Genomic DNA, 15,921 nt, shown 5'->3' with positions numbered 1-15,921 from the left:
GCTTGCAAAGAAATGAGAATAACAGGATTTTGGCGCTTGCTGTATCATGGCTAATAATTTATGTTTATAATTAATCTTGTTTTTGACGGCGAAATAAAAACAATGTGAGAAAACCTGCATGTATCTAATTTTACTAAAATTCTGCCACATGTGTATTCCACTAACCCGCATTGAAGCGGCGTGGTGGAATAAGCTCCAAACTTTCTCCTCAAATGAGAATCAAGGATTTTCATATCAATTGTCAAGACATGAAATCAATAATAAAAGAAAAACATTAAAAAATAAAGTCTTTATTTTGTGGTTAGTACTACTAGTCTTGTTAGTATTATTATAATATTAGTGGCAAATTATCTTTTTGTACAAGGTACAATCTAATGCTTATTCATAAAAATATCACTCAAAAATTGTAACTTTATTATTTATAAAACTCAAAAGGGAAATATATATTCTATACAACCACCATATTTATTAAAACATTTATTTTATTATAATTATCTTTATACATTGAGATTCATAATTGATTTATTCTATCTGTCCATTCTTTACATAAAAAGTATGTTTAAAACAATAAATTTAAGTGCAATTTCTTAAATTAGTAAGAAATATTTTTTTAACTTTTTTTTTTGCAAATGCAATGCAATGCAAAACGGAAATTATATTACCATTACTGTTTTGAAAATTGTACATTTTATAAAATTATTTACAGAAATTTTATGTAAATGTAAATTTTTAATACAATACTTAACAAAATAACTTTTCTTATAAATTAATTAATATTATAAGCATACATATTATAAAATAAAATAATTTTTAAAAATGAGGCAGACAGACTTTTCCAGCAAAAAGTTCCGATATCACAGTAATCCATAATGAGAGAACAAATAATATATATGATATTCCAACTTGATGACTATTAGGTAGTTGGTAAGGTTGACCACCTATTTCGTCCACATGAAAGCCCATAGGAAATATAACAGCAGCAAGGCAAAATACCACCACTGAAAAATAAATTAATAGTAATTGAATATTAACTTCATACTTTATCTTCTTTTCAAATATCTCTTATACTGACATTATATTATAAACAGATTATGGGTGCTGGTGATTGTAAGTTATTATAAGTAGATTTTTTGTGTGCACATGTTTAATTTGTAAGTAAAAATTTGCAAGACTAAACAATAAATTGGTGTTGATCTAGACTTCAAGGTTACATAACATATTATCAATGAATGAAACATTATTGACATTACCCCTAGTAAACATTGTTTACCAGTGTTAACTTTTTGATCGATGGAACTAGTGGTAGTGGGGGGCGATTTTTAATTTTCAATGCAAAAACCCATAATTCATCACCCTTATTTTCAAAACATATTAGGTATTTAGGATTGTTTTATTTGTCATTAATATGCCAATGCCAACTTGAATTGTTTCTACCATCACTAATGCACCACCAACCTTGGGAATATCCATGTTAGGTCTCTTGTGCTTTTCAAGTGCTTGTGCCTTCAAACCGGAACACAACAATACTAAGTATTGGTGCTTGAACATCTGACAAGAGGTGGTAACTACCCAGACCAGCTTGCACATGTCCTACCACCATGTAATTTTAATAAAATTAAATTTTTGGTATGAATAAGTATTGAGTTTTGTTAGTATTTATTAAGTCAAAACTAAAGTACATAATAAATACCTGGTTAGCTTAAATTATAACAGTTTTGTTGTAAAAAGTTTTAACTTTTTAATGCAACTCTAATTATTATGTTTGTATTTATAATACTTACTTGCTGCAAATCCAACCCAGCGTGCATAAGGTATTACATTACGATCAAAATGACTTGATGCAAGTAAAATTACAGTAGTAGTGATACAAATGCATCCCATAAATATACAGATCAAAGCTAATAACCATTCTGGCTGCAGATCTGGGGTAAAACAAACTTGCGGGCGGTTATATAATGTTATACAAGACCACATCAATCCAAGTCGAGTATCACCTATAAATAAATAAAAACCGAATTAATTCTGTCAATGCAAATAATACAAACTTATAAAGTAAAAGCTTATCTGCTTTATTTGAAATAAAGAAAACAAATTCATGATTTATGTTACATATAAAAATGTATGCCTGAATTATTTGTTTTGTTTAGCATAAATGTCATAATGTTCATATAAATTTATAGTTATTACTGATGTAATAGAATATAGTAAACCATAAATTACATTATACTGCAAAATACTTCAATAATCTAAAAATTCAAGATATGATCAAAACCTTTTATTTATCAGGAAAATGTTTGATTTATCCTATAATTGAACATTGATTAAAGTAAGTGTTGAAAATAATAATGTTTCTATGATTCACTACACAAATATTTTTAAAAGCATTGTATATAAAAAAGTAAGTAAATAACAGTATTAACAAAGTAAAAAGAATAAAATTATTTTACCTCCTACATCCGTAATTATCCAATCTGGCATAGCAAGACTTACAATTGCAAAAACATCTGCAGTCATAAACAAAGTTCCAGAAATGACAGTAAGCTTATCCATTTTCTTGGTATAATACGGAACTACATAAACAGATTTTGTTTAAACACACAAAACGACTTATAATTTATTTGGTTTGTTTACATACTACATAGCACTTAATAATTGACACTTTGTAAGCTATTTTTAAGAAATGTCAAATTAATTACAATCAATAAAGTGTAGACTGTATATTTGTTGTAGACTATGGACTTATGGAGTATGAATGTAAGGAGAGGATCATTCTGTAAAAAAGTGTCCCTTAAACAAAATCTCAGAAATTTAGATGTCACTACTTTATTATAGTTTGAAAGAATGATGATGCATAATAATAACCTAATACGCATAATGATGCCTAGTATAGTGTAATAATAGCAATTGTTTGACTGCCTCGTTGGTCGACTCTAGTAGCCAGCTCTAAGGCCGCAGACTCGAAGCTCCAAGATTCGAATCCCACATCGGACCAATTAAAAGTTATTGGGGTTTTCTCATTGATTTATAAAAAACCCAAGATACACACTCAGCGTCTCAAAATCGTATAAAATTAGCGCACAGTGTTTAATTTAAACTCCCTTCGAAGGGATGACACTATACCCAACATACATACACCGTTTCCGCCGGCGGAAACGAGGTCCCCGACTAGTGACGTCACGATACCGGTCGTGACATAGATGGTACTTCTTGCAGAAGCGCTTCCCACCCCACCGACTACGTTTTGAGCCGAGGTGCGATCTCGTAGGAGACACCCTCAGGATGGACGTCATGTAGAGCCCGAAACGGCACAAATTTCAAGGCGGAGTCTAGTACTCGCCCCAACGCCCGGTGACGCTGTAAAGGCCAATAGGGCCAACAGCATACATTCATGCAGAAAAAAAAAAGAATTATAAAAATAGTCTCGCTTCATCCGCGTTACCCGCACGCTCGTTAAAAATGCCGAAGTGTTAATAAAATATTAGGTCAAGAACGTTAAAAAAGGATGGGATATCGTATTTTCGGTAAGTAAAAGTGTTTATTGGTTTGTTTTTGTTATTTTTATGACTTAATATACAACGCAATATATGATTTTGTTTAAATTGTCTCAAAACTTCACTCATTGGTCCAAGTATAATACGGCAAATTTCAATATCAGTATTTTAGTCCTATAATACAAATGACCATATAATATGACCAATACTGTTCTTAGTCAGTGGAGTCGATTTTTTTATTATGTTTAATTTTTAATTTATAATTTTGAACTTTTTTGTGTTAAAGTTTTTGACAAATATACATTATATACTATAATATAGTTTCTAATTTAGATATTTTAAAAATTTGTCTTATAAAAACTATTGTAGAAAAGCTTATAGACGTTCGTTTACATTATATCGCAAAGAAAACAACAGAAACCCTGAAATCGAATTCAAAAAGACAACTACAATAAACTAAATTTATTCCAAGTAAATTAATGTTTTAATTTTAAACTTTTAATAGTGATCCATAGGATACACCCTGAAACTTAAAAAAAATTAGTTTCGCGGGCTCGGTAGCTCGCTTAAACTAAATAAGTACCTGCTTAATTTCGATAAAATACTTTTGGAATCAAAAAAATAAATAAATAATTTTACCAGTAAATATTTGTTTCATTGATTTATATACAAGTCCTACCCAAAACATATTTACGCTAAGATAAAAGTATAAATACGTATATGGAACAAAATTTAAACTTTTAAAAACTAATTCAATGTCGTATCAAAATAAATTTTATAATAATATTCGTCTCCACTCCATGCCATGTCCTACCGGCTAATTTCAATTGTAAATTTTTATTGCTTTTTAAAACTTACACTGCTTTATGAAAACAATTATAAGCAATCCGTGTACGGTTGAAATTGCAAAAAAAACTATAACTACATTATATAGAATTGCCGAGTGTTTGGTGACAGTTTCGAGTGTACCTTTTGTTCGTGACTGTGCATCTTGGGTTTTTATATATATCAATGGTTTTTCTCGCGAAAATCCTTTTTTCTCAGAAGCAGCCCAAAGTCGGAGCCTATTGCTGGGATTTTTCTTGAAATTACGCCGACTCGATGGTTTTTCTTGTTTACGTATAACATTGTTATAGTAAATAGCAAATCTATTTACATACGCCATGTTCAAAATCTCATAAAACGTAGCCATTGGCTATCTGTTAGTCTTGTTGCTACATCACATGTTCGAACACATCTGATCAAAGGTGACGACACCGCGTTTGATTTATAAAAATGGATCATATTTGGCTTTGAAGTATTTATTTTTCCTTCTTCATCACAATAAATGAAGATAACGTGTACATCATCTTATTTTCTTCATGTAAATTATCTTCTATTTCTCTGTTTGGTTTGTCCACCACTTCCTCGCTGATTTCTTGAAATAGTCGGTATCAGGGTTCACAACCTAAAGCCAGCCAGTACTCGTACCAGGGCCCTTAAAATTATCGTACATTATCGTACAACAAGATAATGATTATAAAATACAATAATATTATACAAAATCACAACAATATATTTGAAATAATTTGTAAGTAGGTACAGTTGAAATCAGCAGTAAACTAAAAAAAAAAGTCATCCGCACAATTTTTTTCGTTTTGATCCTGCGAAATATTGTAACTGCCAACACTCATCAAACCAAGATATGTAGCGGCTGCCATTGTTCCTAAGAAAGAAATGAGCCAAGATGGCGCTGACAATAAAAACTGTTATTGGTTTGTGTAATTATAATTTTTTTACATCATAATGGAAATTATCGTACAATCCACGTACGATAGTAGTGTACTATCGTACATCGCACGTAGGTATGAAATTATCGTACTTGTACGATAATAGGCATGATGACAGTATTAAAGAATTAAAAAATAAATGATTTTAAAGAAGAATCTATTTTAAAAAGAATCTAAAAAATTATCCAATTTTAATATACACATTGAGATCAATAAGATTTTTAGTAATATATTAATATAAAATTCTGCAATCGGCCATTTTATTTGAAACACCAATCAGAGCGAATGACGTCACGCCTCAGTATCTATAACCGTTTCTCTTGAACAGTTGTTTTTTCTACGCGTTTCAAAATTAATTTTGCATCATTTAATTAGTTGAGTCGTTGGTTATTCGCGCTTTTGTGAAGAAAATAAAACATCCAAGATCTATCAATGACGGAACAAGGTTTTCTTAAGGCAAATTCCTCTAATTTGCCCGGGATTTGTTAGGAGAGTTCTTTTTTCATCAAATAAAGACTTTTGCTTATCTAAATTTCGAAATGTGAAAACTTCCTTGTAAGTACATTTTTATTTATTTTTAGTGTTATCATAGGTTTTTTTTCTGTTAGCTATATAGTATTACTCGCATATGAAGAGCCCTAATATTTTTATCACTTAGAACTTTTAAGACAATATTTCATTTAGCTCCACTAGTACTGAATTTGTGAATTTACATATTTACGAATACTTCTATAAATCTGTCATAATAAATATATCATAAATATATAATAAATCTTTATTAATCTCTGCCTCAATTTGCAATTTCTTCAAAATGTTTTGTAACCATACTTTCTTTTAATTGCTTTTCATATTCTTCAAGAACCATCATCTTTCGTTTATAATGTGGTCGTTCTGCTTCTGTAGATTGTTCTTCAGTCTGGTTGGCAATCGAATGTATTTTTACATAGAAAGACCGCACACCACTTGTAAACTTTGGAATTCATTTTTAACCTTAGGAAATACGCAATACTTTCTGGCTTTCTTCGTTGAGTATAGACACAATACAACGTTTACTGTCGTTTACTGAGGCATGACGACACGTGCAGGCGCCATGACACCTGCGGGTGTTTTCGAGCGAAATTCAAAATAGGTGAATGAAATGAAAATGTAATTATTTGCGTAAACAGTTAGTTTATTACTGAAACAAAATTATTTTCAGTAATGATAGACGTATACCTACATTATAGAAGGTTATTTCAAAATCAGTCATCATGCCTATTATCGTACGGTTGTGAACCCTGGTCGGTATATTCGCTTAACCCTAACCTACTTTGTGACGTCATCATGTTGTTTTAACATTAACCTAAACATAAAAAATAATAATTATTTTTTATGTTTAAAAGTAAAAGTTAAATAAATATATCGGAAAAATATGTCAAAAATATGAATAACATCGACGACCAAAAAGTAATGTACAAGACAACCATACGTCACTTCGAAGTTCGACGTACAGTAGGTTCATATCTTCGAAAATAGCACACTTAATTGAGTGACTAGTATGTATCCTGCGAACTCTAGGGTACTACATACCCTGTCAAGTTTGTTTCACTACTCAAGTAGCGAAACAAACTTGACAGTTAGTACGTTCATTGTGTTTTTTGTTAAATTTTCGCTTATTTTTATCTTAGAAAACGATTCTAATCCAGTGAAAAGGCCGAGAAACAATCCTTATATAATATCGAACGTTATACAATGGTGCATAGTCGTATTATTTTATGTTAAAGCGATATCAAGAAGAAAATTGCCGGCATGTGTTTTCACGCGTAAGTACGACAATTTTGTCCCTAAATATAGTTTCTCAGTGATTTTTATTTATGCCATAGCATGTCGGAACCTTATATTGCATTAAAATCCTAAAGATGATAGGATTTTCCAGTTTTTATTATTCATAACCTATAATTATTTATCATGTAAGTGCTGCCAGCGTCAGCTAAAAAAAATGTCGGAACCTTATATTGCATTAAAATCCTAAAGATGATAGGATTTTCCAGTTTTTATTATTCACAACCTATAATTATTTATCATGTAAGTGCTGCCAGCGTCAGCTAAAAAAAATGACCCGATTTTTGATAAAAAATATCGACTCGTCGACAATGTAAACAAATAAATACGGAGTCCAATAATAACCTAAAGTGCTTCGTTATATGTAAATATGTTATTTTAATTTATTCGTTCGCCTATTTATAATTTCCTAACGACAATATTATAGAACATTCTTTATGAATTTATAATATTATTAGATTTAAGAGTTAAGAGGTTAACATAGAAATATATGTGGCAACCATTCTTTATTAATAATTAAATTGAATGTTTTAGATTTCAACATCTGAGGAGAATGCTAATCCAGCATAAAGATGCTGAAGTACTATTGATAACGGAAACAAAAACAAACAATGCAACGGTTTTTGGGTGTAGTAGGAAAACCAAAAAATATTTTAATTAAAAAAATGTATAATAAATATTAAAAAATAAAATTTAATAACCTTATTTTGTTTTAATTAAATCCTGAATTTTATTTATCCCCCAAAATAGGGAATGCAGTTACTATGGCAACAAAATTGCGGTTTCACGGCCCCTTGGTCTATTTGTTTTTCTGTCTACGGTAAAAAGCTATTTTTTATTGAGCAAGGTGTTAACAGACGTCACATAATAAAAAACCATATTACAAATATATTCAAAAATAGCTGTGACGCAATTATTGTACTATAATTTTCAAATTTATACTTTTTAATTTAAATAAGACAATTATGTGTACCACTATTTTTCAGTGATATTTTAAAAATACTCGTTGTATTATATGTTCGGCGGATCGACTACTGCGATTATTAGACACTAAAAGATTAATTCTAATAAAAACTTATTTTAAAAATATATAAAACTTTAATAAAAAATATTACATAATTATAATAAACATAAATAACATAATAATAATAAATAGTAAATATAGACATTTCTAAATAATAAGTTCGATATATCGATATTTTACCAACAATCCTACTCGCGTTCGCGCCTACTCGTTTGACAATTGATATTTACAAATTTACAACGATATTCGATATCGGATATACTGTATGCAGAGTATACAAAACCGATATCGGTGGATATCCGAATATTATACTGTGCGTGCGCTTTGATATCTAGATATTAGATTTAGTACCATAACAATACCGTATACAGATTATACAGAAACGATATCAGTAGATATCCGAATATATAGATACTGTGCGCTCCGATATCTAGATATTAGATTTTGTACCGATATAGAGATATTGTATCTATATACGATTTGTATCGTCCATGCCTAGTGGCTACTAGTTTTCTAAATGCTAAGTGGAGGAAACTATTCTGTGAAATATCCCATTTTATATATTATGAATTAACCATGAATAAATAAAAAAATATATAAAAGGAAATAAAGGTTAAAGTAGTGATTACAAGTTTTCAATATAAATTTAAATCCAAGCATGTATATAAAATTTTATTTTACCAAAGTTTCTACAACATTTATTAAACTAATAATGAAAAAAAACCATTAATTCAAACAAAAATAATAATCATCGATATGTAATTAAATAATAACAAAGAATTATGTACGCTGTTTACAATAAGTAAGGCATATTACTAAAGAAAAATGAAACAAATGTTTAAAAATTTCTTTCCCATTCATTGGCTAGTTTAAGGTATATGTCCATGCATGCCTTTGCATCTTCCACGGAATCATGTTTATCTTCTTGAATTAGTCTTCCTAAATAATTTCTGGCTAGTGTCTTTAGAGCAACAGGTTGGCCGTTTCGCTGAAAAGAAAAATCAATCGTACAAAACAATATTTGCCGTTGTGCAGTAAATAACACATTCAGCGGTATTTCTTTGGTCACAACAAATGAAACATTATTGGTGAATTATGTACATTTCATTTATAAGTTTTGTATTAGTAATTCATGTTACAAGTGATAATAATTTAAATTTTATTACAAATGTTATTCGTTATTTTACAATTGTCAATTTATCTTTAGGATAAGATTATGTAAAAACTTACATAGATACGCAAAAAGTTTTTTTTTTTGCAATAACCTTAGAGTGATGTCAAGTGCGTACCGAAGTTATCATTTTTATTACGACAAATTGATTAAACTATGAAAATTTTTAGACATCACTGATCACCGACAGTCCACCAGAATAATATAGAAAGCAAAGTTTCGTAACGTTACAATCATTATATATAGTTAATATAAATGCAGATTAATAATATACTACGTCGTAAACTTATCATCCCGTTCAGATATCAAGGAACAATATTGTTTTTATTAAATTTTAATGTACATTGTAATAAAAATTTTTAGCCACTGAACAGTTTCCGCATGGTAACATCAGACTCACCAGAGGCTCATAAATAATTCATTGTCATGTTGTCATTGCGTTCTTCAATGAAGTCAATAAATTATAAAATAAAGAAGTACAAGAAGTTCTTACCAATAGACGATTATATTTCGCCAAATCTCTTCGCTTGCTTTCCGGATGAGACAAACCCAAGCCTTCGAGATCGAAGCTTAATGAATGCCCAACTAGAATACATCCTTGTATAAGACTGGCCACCTTGTTTTTGACAAGGGAAAAGTCTCTGCCATTTTCCAAAACACTCTTCTCGACGCCGCTTACAGAGTTCCTATAATCGGTGACTGTTGAAGTGGGTTTAACAAATTCGTCAAGAATAACACTTCCATTCTGGTTTACAATTGACACACGCGCCAATAAGCTTTTATTATAACTTCCAACCATTTCGCAATCAATAGCAAGTACGTTAGTACGCGACATTATATAATTATGATAATGATACTGCGAAAAACTATCTAATGTATTAAAGCAGCTGCGAACTTGTATTGAGAAATTTGGTTCGGATGTTGATATTTATATGACTTCGATAAGTTGGCGATCGAGACATTTCTGGGAATCCTGAACCAGAGACAATATCTCAACAGTTTTGAGCATTCGATAACGTTTTATTTCATATACAAAAATCAATTTCATCCAACAAGGCATAGATTAAAAAATAAAAATTATCTATACTAATGTTATGAATGCATAAACAACTGTCTGTCTATAATGCTATCGTTATCCTATGTTGAAATTGATTTTTGTATATGAAATAAAACGTACTATAAAATAAGGTTATATATAGGATAAACTTGCGGACGGATTTTGCTAGATTATGTTTATCCGACTGGACTACCAACGTCGGCTGCCAGACGAACACGTTAACTCAACGTAAGGATTTATATACAAATTGTTGCAATATTTTATTTAATATATTTAACTGGTTTGATATTATGAAATGGTAGTTGTATAATCGCTTCGCTAGGAACCAGAGTACATAACCACGTATTGAAATTGTTTTTACTCTTTGTTACAATAACGTCGATTTCGCTAGGTGGTAGATATACTTTTCACTACCAAAATCTAGTGTGTCACTTGTTAGTATTTGTAAAGTACTTTATTTTTTACTTTACTATCATCAATTTAGTAATAACCGAATGAGCACAACTGAAATGACAATAGTTAATCCATCTCAATTGTATTTAAGCACAAAAAAAAAGTATAAACTAATATAAAAATTTCATTTTTTGCTCGAGCCTTTAGACTATTTTCGTGCATTTCGTAAAACGTACTGTCCATTTTTAAACTAATCGTTAGTTTTTCGATAATTAACCATAAGATCATGTTTAGAATTATTAAACCCATTAATATACCTACATTACTGTAAATTAAAATATGAAGTTGGCTTTCTGTTCGATGTTTATAGATACAGATAAGTTTGTTTAAAATTAATTTCAGACTGTTTTAGTTATTTTATCGTAGGATACCAAAAATACTAACATTTTTTAAATAAATATAATTTATTTTCAAAATAGTCTAAGTGTTCGCAAATAGACATCTTATTAATATAATTTACCTGTGCTTAACTATCGTCTACTCGTAATTTATACTACAATTAAGTGTAAAGGTTAAATTAAGTTAGACATTTTAATCAACTGTTCAAAATTAACATATATTATACGTATAATAAGTAATTAAAGATTGAGGTACATATTGTGTACCTATAAAGCAAACGTAACAATATTTTTTGTAAACAAGCAATACATTATATTGATATCATTCAATAAAATTGTAATTCTTAGATGCATTACGATATTTACACTTTTTTTTAATGCCACACATTGTATTGATTTTCGTACAAAAACCTTTAAATAATTTATTACACACTTAAACTGCTATAATTATTATTTTATATAAATTCTTATTTCTGAAATCATCTGCCGTAATGAAGTCAACAAACACGTATATAAAAAGCTAATACATGCTGTGAAAAAAAAGAAAATAGGAACTATAAAATAAAATAACTACATATAAAAATCTAATTTTAATATTAGAACTTGATCCATACAAGGGATTAATGTAATTAATAGAATTTATGATTATAATCACAGTATATACAGATGAATAAAAAATTGTTGTATTTACAATAAAAGAATAATTAAATATTATTCTAATTTAATGTCCTTTTATACATGTGCATTACATCTTCTAAAAAGTCTTAGCACTGCTGAATTGTTCCTTCACTTAATCTTCCCCTTCCATGTAGCAGATTCCTTGCACACAATCACTATTCTTCAAAAACTGCTACTAAATAGTTTAACAGAACTTCATCAGCAAAAGCTGTAGTGATGCAATATTGTGTTGCCGTCTGAGCCTAATAAAATGAAGGTGGATAACGTTGAGGGCCGATATAACTCCGATGAAGTGTTTGACCCTAAGACTATAAAAGCCTTACATTATCACACATACAAAAAAATTTATTTTAACAGGACGGCTATGCACAAATGTACATATGTTATGTTAGATGTTTTGGTTAACAACTTGTAGACTGGCTTTGCAATCAATGTGACTCTGATCGCTGCCAGTGTATGACAGAGGAAATTGATTCAAGAACTCTAAAGCCTTAGATTTCGACTCAAACGCCAACTCTCGAACGATGAAGTCCACAGGAACAGTCTGTCTGTAGCTGCACATATAATTAAAAATTAAGTAACACAAACCAACCAAAGGTTGGTCTTTCTTTAAAAAAAATGGTCTAGAAGAAATGAGTTTAATAATAAATAAATATATGTATATATCTTATTTGAACTAGTCTATTTAATATTTAAAAAAGTTTTTATTCAAATTGATAATGAATATCACTATAATTGAAAATGAAGATTCAATATATGTTAAAAAGACATACGACTTTATGATGAATTTGAGGTAATTTTTCCTCTCCCTGTCCACAATCCAGTCTATCAGATATCCCGCCATCATTGGAGCTGTTTTATACAACACAAAAAATTTATGTAAATTTCCAGTTGCCCATGCACATCGAGTGTTTAATGCATGCTTAATACATTCATTTTCTCTATCCTCTTTAGAAAGATGCTGAAATATTGTTGTAAGATCTGAAACAATAAATAAAATAGTTGTAGAGAAATTTGTCTTTTTTGTTTGGAGGTCATAAAATGGAAAATAAATAACATACCCAATGTGTTGTTGGTAAATATATAATACAATATCCTATAAGCTTTAAACTCAGCTTCATTAGCCCTGCTATTTGGTAGTTCCGAGTAGAGCATTTTAAGTTGTGTTTGACATTGATTGAATTCCTCATGATCTCCTTTCTCTAAAGCTATTCTGGCATGTGTTTCATAAACTTCAACTGTAAAATTATCTCGTATTCCTTGAACCTATTAAAAGTAATTATTAAGAGTTTTTTATTGATTTAGATTCATTATTGTTTGCAATGATTGCGATCTGATAAAAATACATAGAATACTTACTGTTAAATCTTGCCGTATAGATTTTAATTGATCACATGCATATCTGTAATCTTGTCTATCTATCCAACGTTCTTTAACATTTCTAAGAGAATTCCTGAGTATAGTCACAGGCCGTACATCACAAGCTTCTGGTGCTTTAGTCAACCTTAAGAAAGACTTCTCAATTTCAGTAGATGTTCCCACAATATGCATGTTATTTAACTCGTAGTCTCCTTCTGTGTCTTGAATAATAGGCTTTCTTGAACATGGTTGCTGCCTCTTCATATTTGCTTGAACAGAACTAGCTATGGTTGGAATACTTAAATTTCCAAACCTTTGTGCTCTCTTCTGCAATTTTTCAGCATTACCCTGGACATCTTCAACAATAAATTGATTACAAGCTTTCTTTTTGTTATTTTTCTGAAACTTTTCTGGTTTCTTTTGATCCAATGATAATCTATCTTTGACTTTCTGGCGATTTTTGTTCTTGTTCTTTTTATCTTCAATTTCATCACTGGAACCAGATGAAGTGCTGTTGAAAAATATTTGAATTTTTAAGTTAACACATTGTATTAAAAATTTTAGTGTTATAACTTCATTTTTGTCCTAAACTTCTTTCATAAGTAAAGTAATTCTTCTTCAAGTAATTAGTAAATAATTCGATGTGGCCTTAGGGTCCGTTCACACAGACCGGCTCGGAGAGCATCGGCCTGCTTTTTTCTTTTCACACAGACCGGGTCGTATACGCTTGGAATTGGCCGGAGCGGAGCCGCCAACTATTTCACATCGACCGGCTGGAAGAGATCTGAAAGCGGGTGCGAGCGAGAAAGAGCACGCAAGCGGAGCCGGTCGGCTCCTTTTATTACTTCACACGAAGCGCGTTCAGGCATTTTTAATGACAAAAAAGGTGCAAATGCAAAAATAAACTTTACTACAATCACTCAAAACACTGTTTCCAACGTGATAAAAATCTGCTCTCCTCTCCGAGCCGGTCTGTGTGAACGGACCCTTACTAGCTTAGTTCTCTTGACTTTTATATTATTATGAAAATAACAGTTGGAAAATATTTATATACTTTACTTACATTTATAAAGAAGCAGTTTCATCTTTTTTAAATTAATTTTGAACTAATAATTATATAATTCGAAATTATAATTTAAAGTTAAGGGATGTCAGATAGTTAGACCACATAAAATAATTTACTAATTACTTGACAAAAGTAGGTAAATAAGATTACCTATTCCTTTTCCTTGGTGGGCTTTTAGATTTGGAGTGACTTCTAGAATGAGCTTTACGCCTCCTTTGGGAAGGGCTCTTGTGTCCATTAAAACCTCTTGTGCCTAAAGCAGGTTTTCCTTTATAAAGCTCTGAAACAGCCTCAGACTTTTGATATAGTGCTAGTGTACCACGAACAGGTTTCACTGACAAATTATTCCTTTCACTATGAACACTAGGAATTGGTTCCTCGTCCCAGTTTCTCGTCCATATTTCATCTTTGTTTGCTGCAGCTGTAATACGTCCCTTTAAACATATATCAATTTGATCACGATCAAATGCTGTTTTACACTTCTCATAACATCTCTTAATGTACCTTTCTAAGCTTTCAGGCCAAGTTCCTGATGTTTGTATTGGTGAGGATTTTAAAAAATTTGAAGTATTGTCACTTGGGACAATGTTCTCCAATTCATTATCTTCATTATTGTTACTTTTAGGCTCTTCTAGCGGTTCGGGAATATCTTCAGTTGCAATAGGTGGTGGTAATGGGACATCCAATGGTGGAGGAGGAGGCTTAGGTAAATCTGGTGGTGGGCAAGGTGGAAGCGGAGGCGGATGATCTGGCAGAGGGGGTAACAAGACTTCATTCGATTCGTTGTTTGTTTTATTTCCCTTCTTCCGCTTCTTCTTAGCATTGCTATTAGCCAAAAGAGGATTTTCATTTGGTGGGATTGGGGCGGACTTTCTATTACCAGAGAGATTGAACCTGATGGGGGATTGATTATTAAACGGACGACTGGTATCAAGTGGAGACATACCTAACAGAGACGGCGGAGGTTTAGAAAACTGAGGATGACCGAATTCAACTTTACTGTCCTTATTTTGTTGAAAATGATGACCGTCGTTATGAAATCCTCCAGTATTTCCCATTTGATTGAAGTATTGATGATTATAAAACTGCGGGAACATGCCACCGTGATACCCATTGTATTGGTGATAAAGACTGTACATCCATGGGTTGTGGTTGGGTGGCATGCCACTCATAGTTTGCAACGGGGGTTCTTTAGAAGTATTATCAGTCATGATGACAAAATTTATACATAAATTATAAATATATTATATATTTATCGTCGATTTTGTAGATGGGCCAAAATTATATCTTTAACAAGATGGCGACCAGCCACAGCCTATTTTTGCCAAGGTTCACCTAATACAAATTACCTGTCTAAACTACATTAACTTCATTCCAACTTTGAAGCGGAAAAAATCACTCCTTTCTTTAATCAAGTTTAACACATTCACAAATTGTTTCCTCAAAATTGAAAAGCTAGATAAACTGCGAATAGAAACTCAAGAATTAAAGATGTCCGTAACTCAGTAAATATTTAATCACAGTGCTGCCATACTAGCATACAACCGTTAATGGCAATTAAAATATGTTTCTAAAATATTTTTATGAAATGTAAAAAGACATTACATTACAACATTAAAGAGGATACAACATTTCCTTATCCGATTTTTTTCTCGCAAATTCGAAAATTCAAACTGCGACTCATATCGACTAAC

The 15,921-nt window shown here is 30.8% G+C and overlaps 3 protein-coding genes across 3 annotated transcripts; all 3 read right to left on the bottom strand.

Moving 5' to 3' along the window:
- Positions 1 to 807: 807 nt before the first annotated feature.
- LOC126774122 (uncharacterized protein C16orf52 homolog A) lies at positions 808 to 2,676 on the bottom strand. Its single transcript, XM_050495456.1, has 3 exons — positions 2,448 to 2,676; positions 1,782 to 1,994; positions 808 to 998 (listed from the first exon to the last, which is right to left on the bottom strand). Exons 1-3 carry the CDS (start codon positions 2,548 to 2,550, stop codon positions 811 to 813), a joined length of 504 nt encoding a protein of 167 aa, XP_050351413.1. The 5' UTR covers positions 2,551 to 2,676; the 3' UTR covers positions 808 to 810.
- Positions 2,677 to 8,762: 6,086 nt separating this feature from the next.
- Positions 8,763 to 10,214, bottom strand: LOC126774124 (RNA exonuclease 4-like). The gene is made up of 2 exons (XM_050495457.1): positions 9,770 to 10,214; positions 8,763 to 9,093 (listed from the first exon to the last, which is right to left on the bottom strand). The coding sequence occupies exons 1-2, from the start codon at positions 10,109 to 10,111 to the stop codon at positions 8,944 to 8,946; spliced, it is 492 nt and encodes a 163-aa protein (XP_050351414.1). The 5' UTR covers positions 10,112 to 10,214; the 3' UTR covers positions 8,763 to 8,943.
- Positions 10,215 to 11,699: 1,485 nt separating this feature from the next.
- On the bottom strand, positions 11,700 to 15,757 carry LOC126774110 (leukocyte receptor cluster member 8 homolog). Its single transcript, XM_050495440.1, has 5 exons — positions 14,378 to 15,757; positions 13,162 to 13,672; positions 12,864 to 13,068; positions 12,576 to 12,783; positions 11,700 to 12,356 (listed from the first exon to the last, which is right to left on the bottom strand). The coding sequence occupies exons 1-5, from the start codon at positions 15,436 to 15,438 to the stop codon at positions 12,191 to 12,193; spliced, it is 2,151 nt and encodes a 716-aa protein (XP_050351397.1). The 5' UTR covers positions 15,439 to 15,757; the 3' UTR covers positions 11,700 to 12,190.
- Positions 15,758 to 15,921: the final 164 nt, after the last annotated feature.

Source organism: Nymphalis io, chromosome 16 (genome assembly GCF_905147045.1).
Source record: "Nymphalis io chromosome 16, ilAglIoxx1.1, whole genome shotgun sequence".
Classification (NCBI taxonomy): Eukaryota; Metazoa; Arthropoda; class Insecta; order Lepidoptera; family Nymphalidae; genus Nymphalis; species Nymphalis io.
Note: the sequence above shows the minus strand (reverse complement) of the source record. Positions and strands in the feature narration are given on the sequence as shown.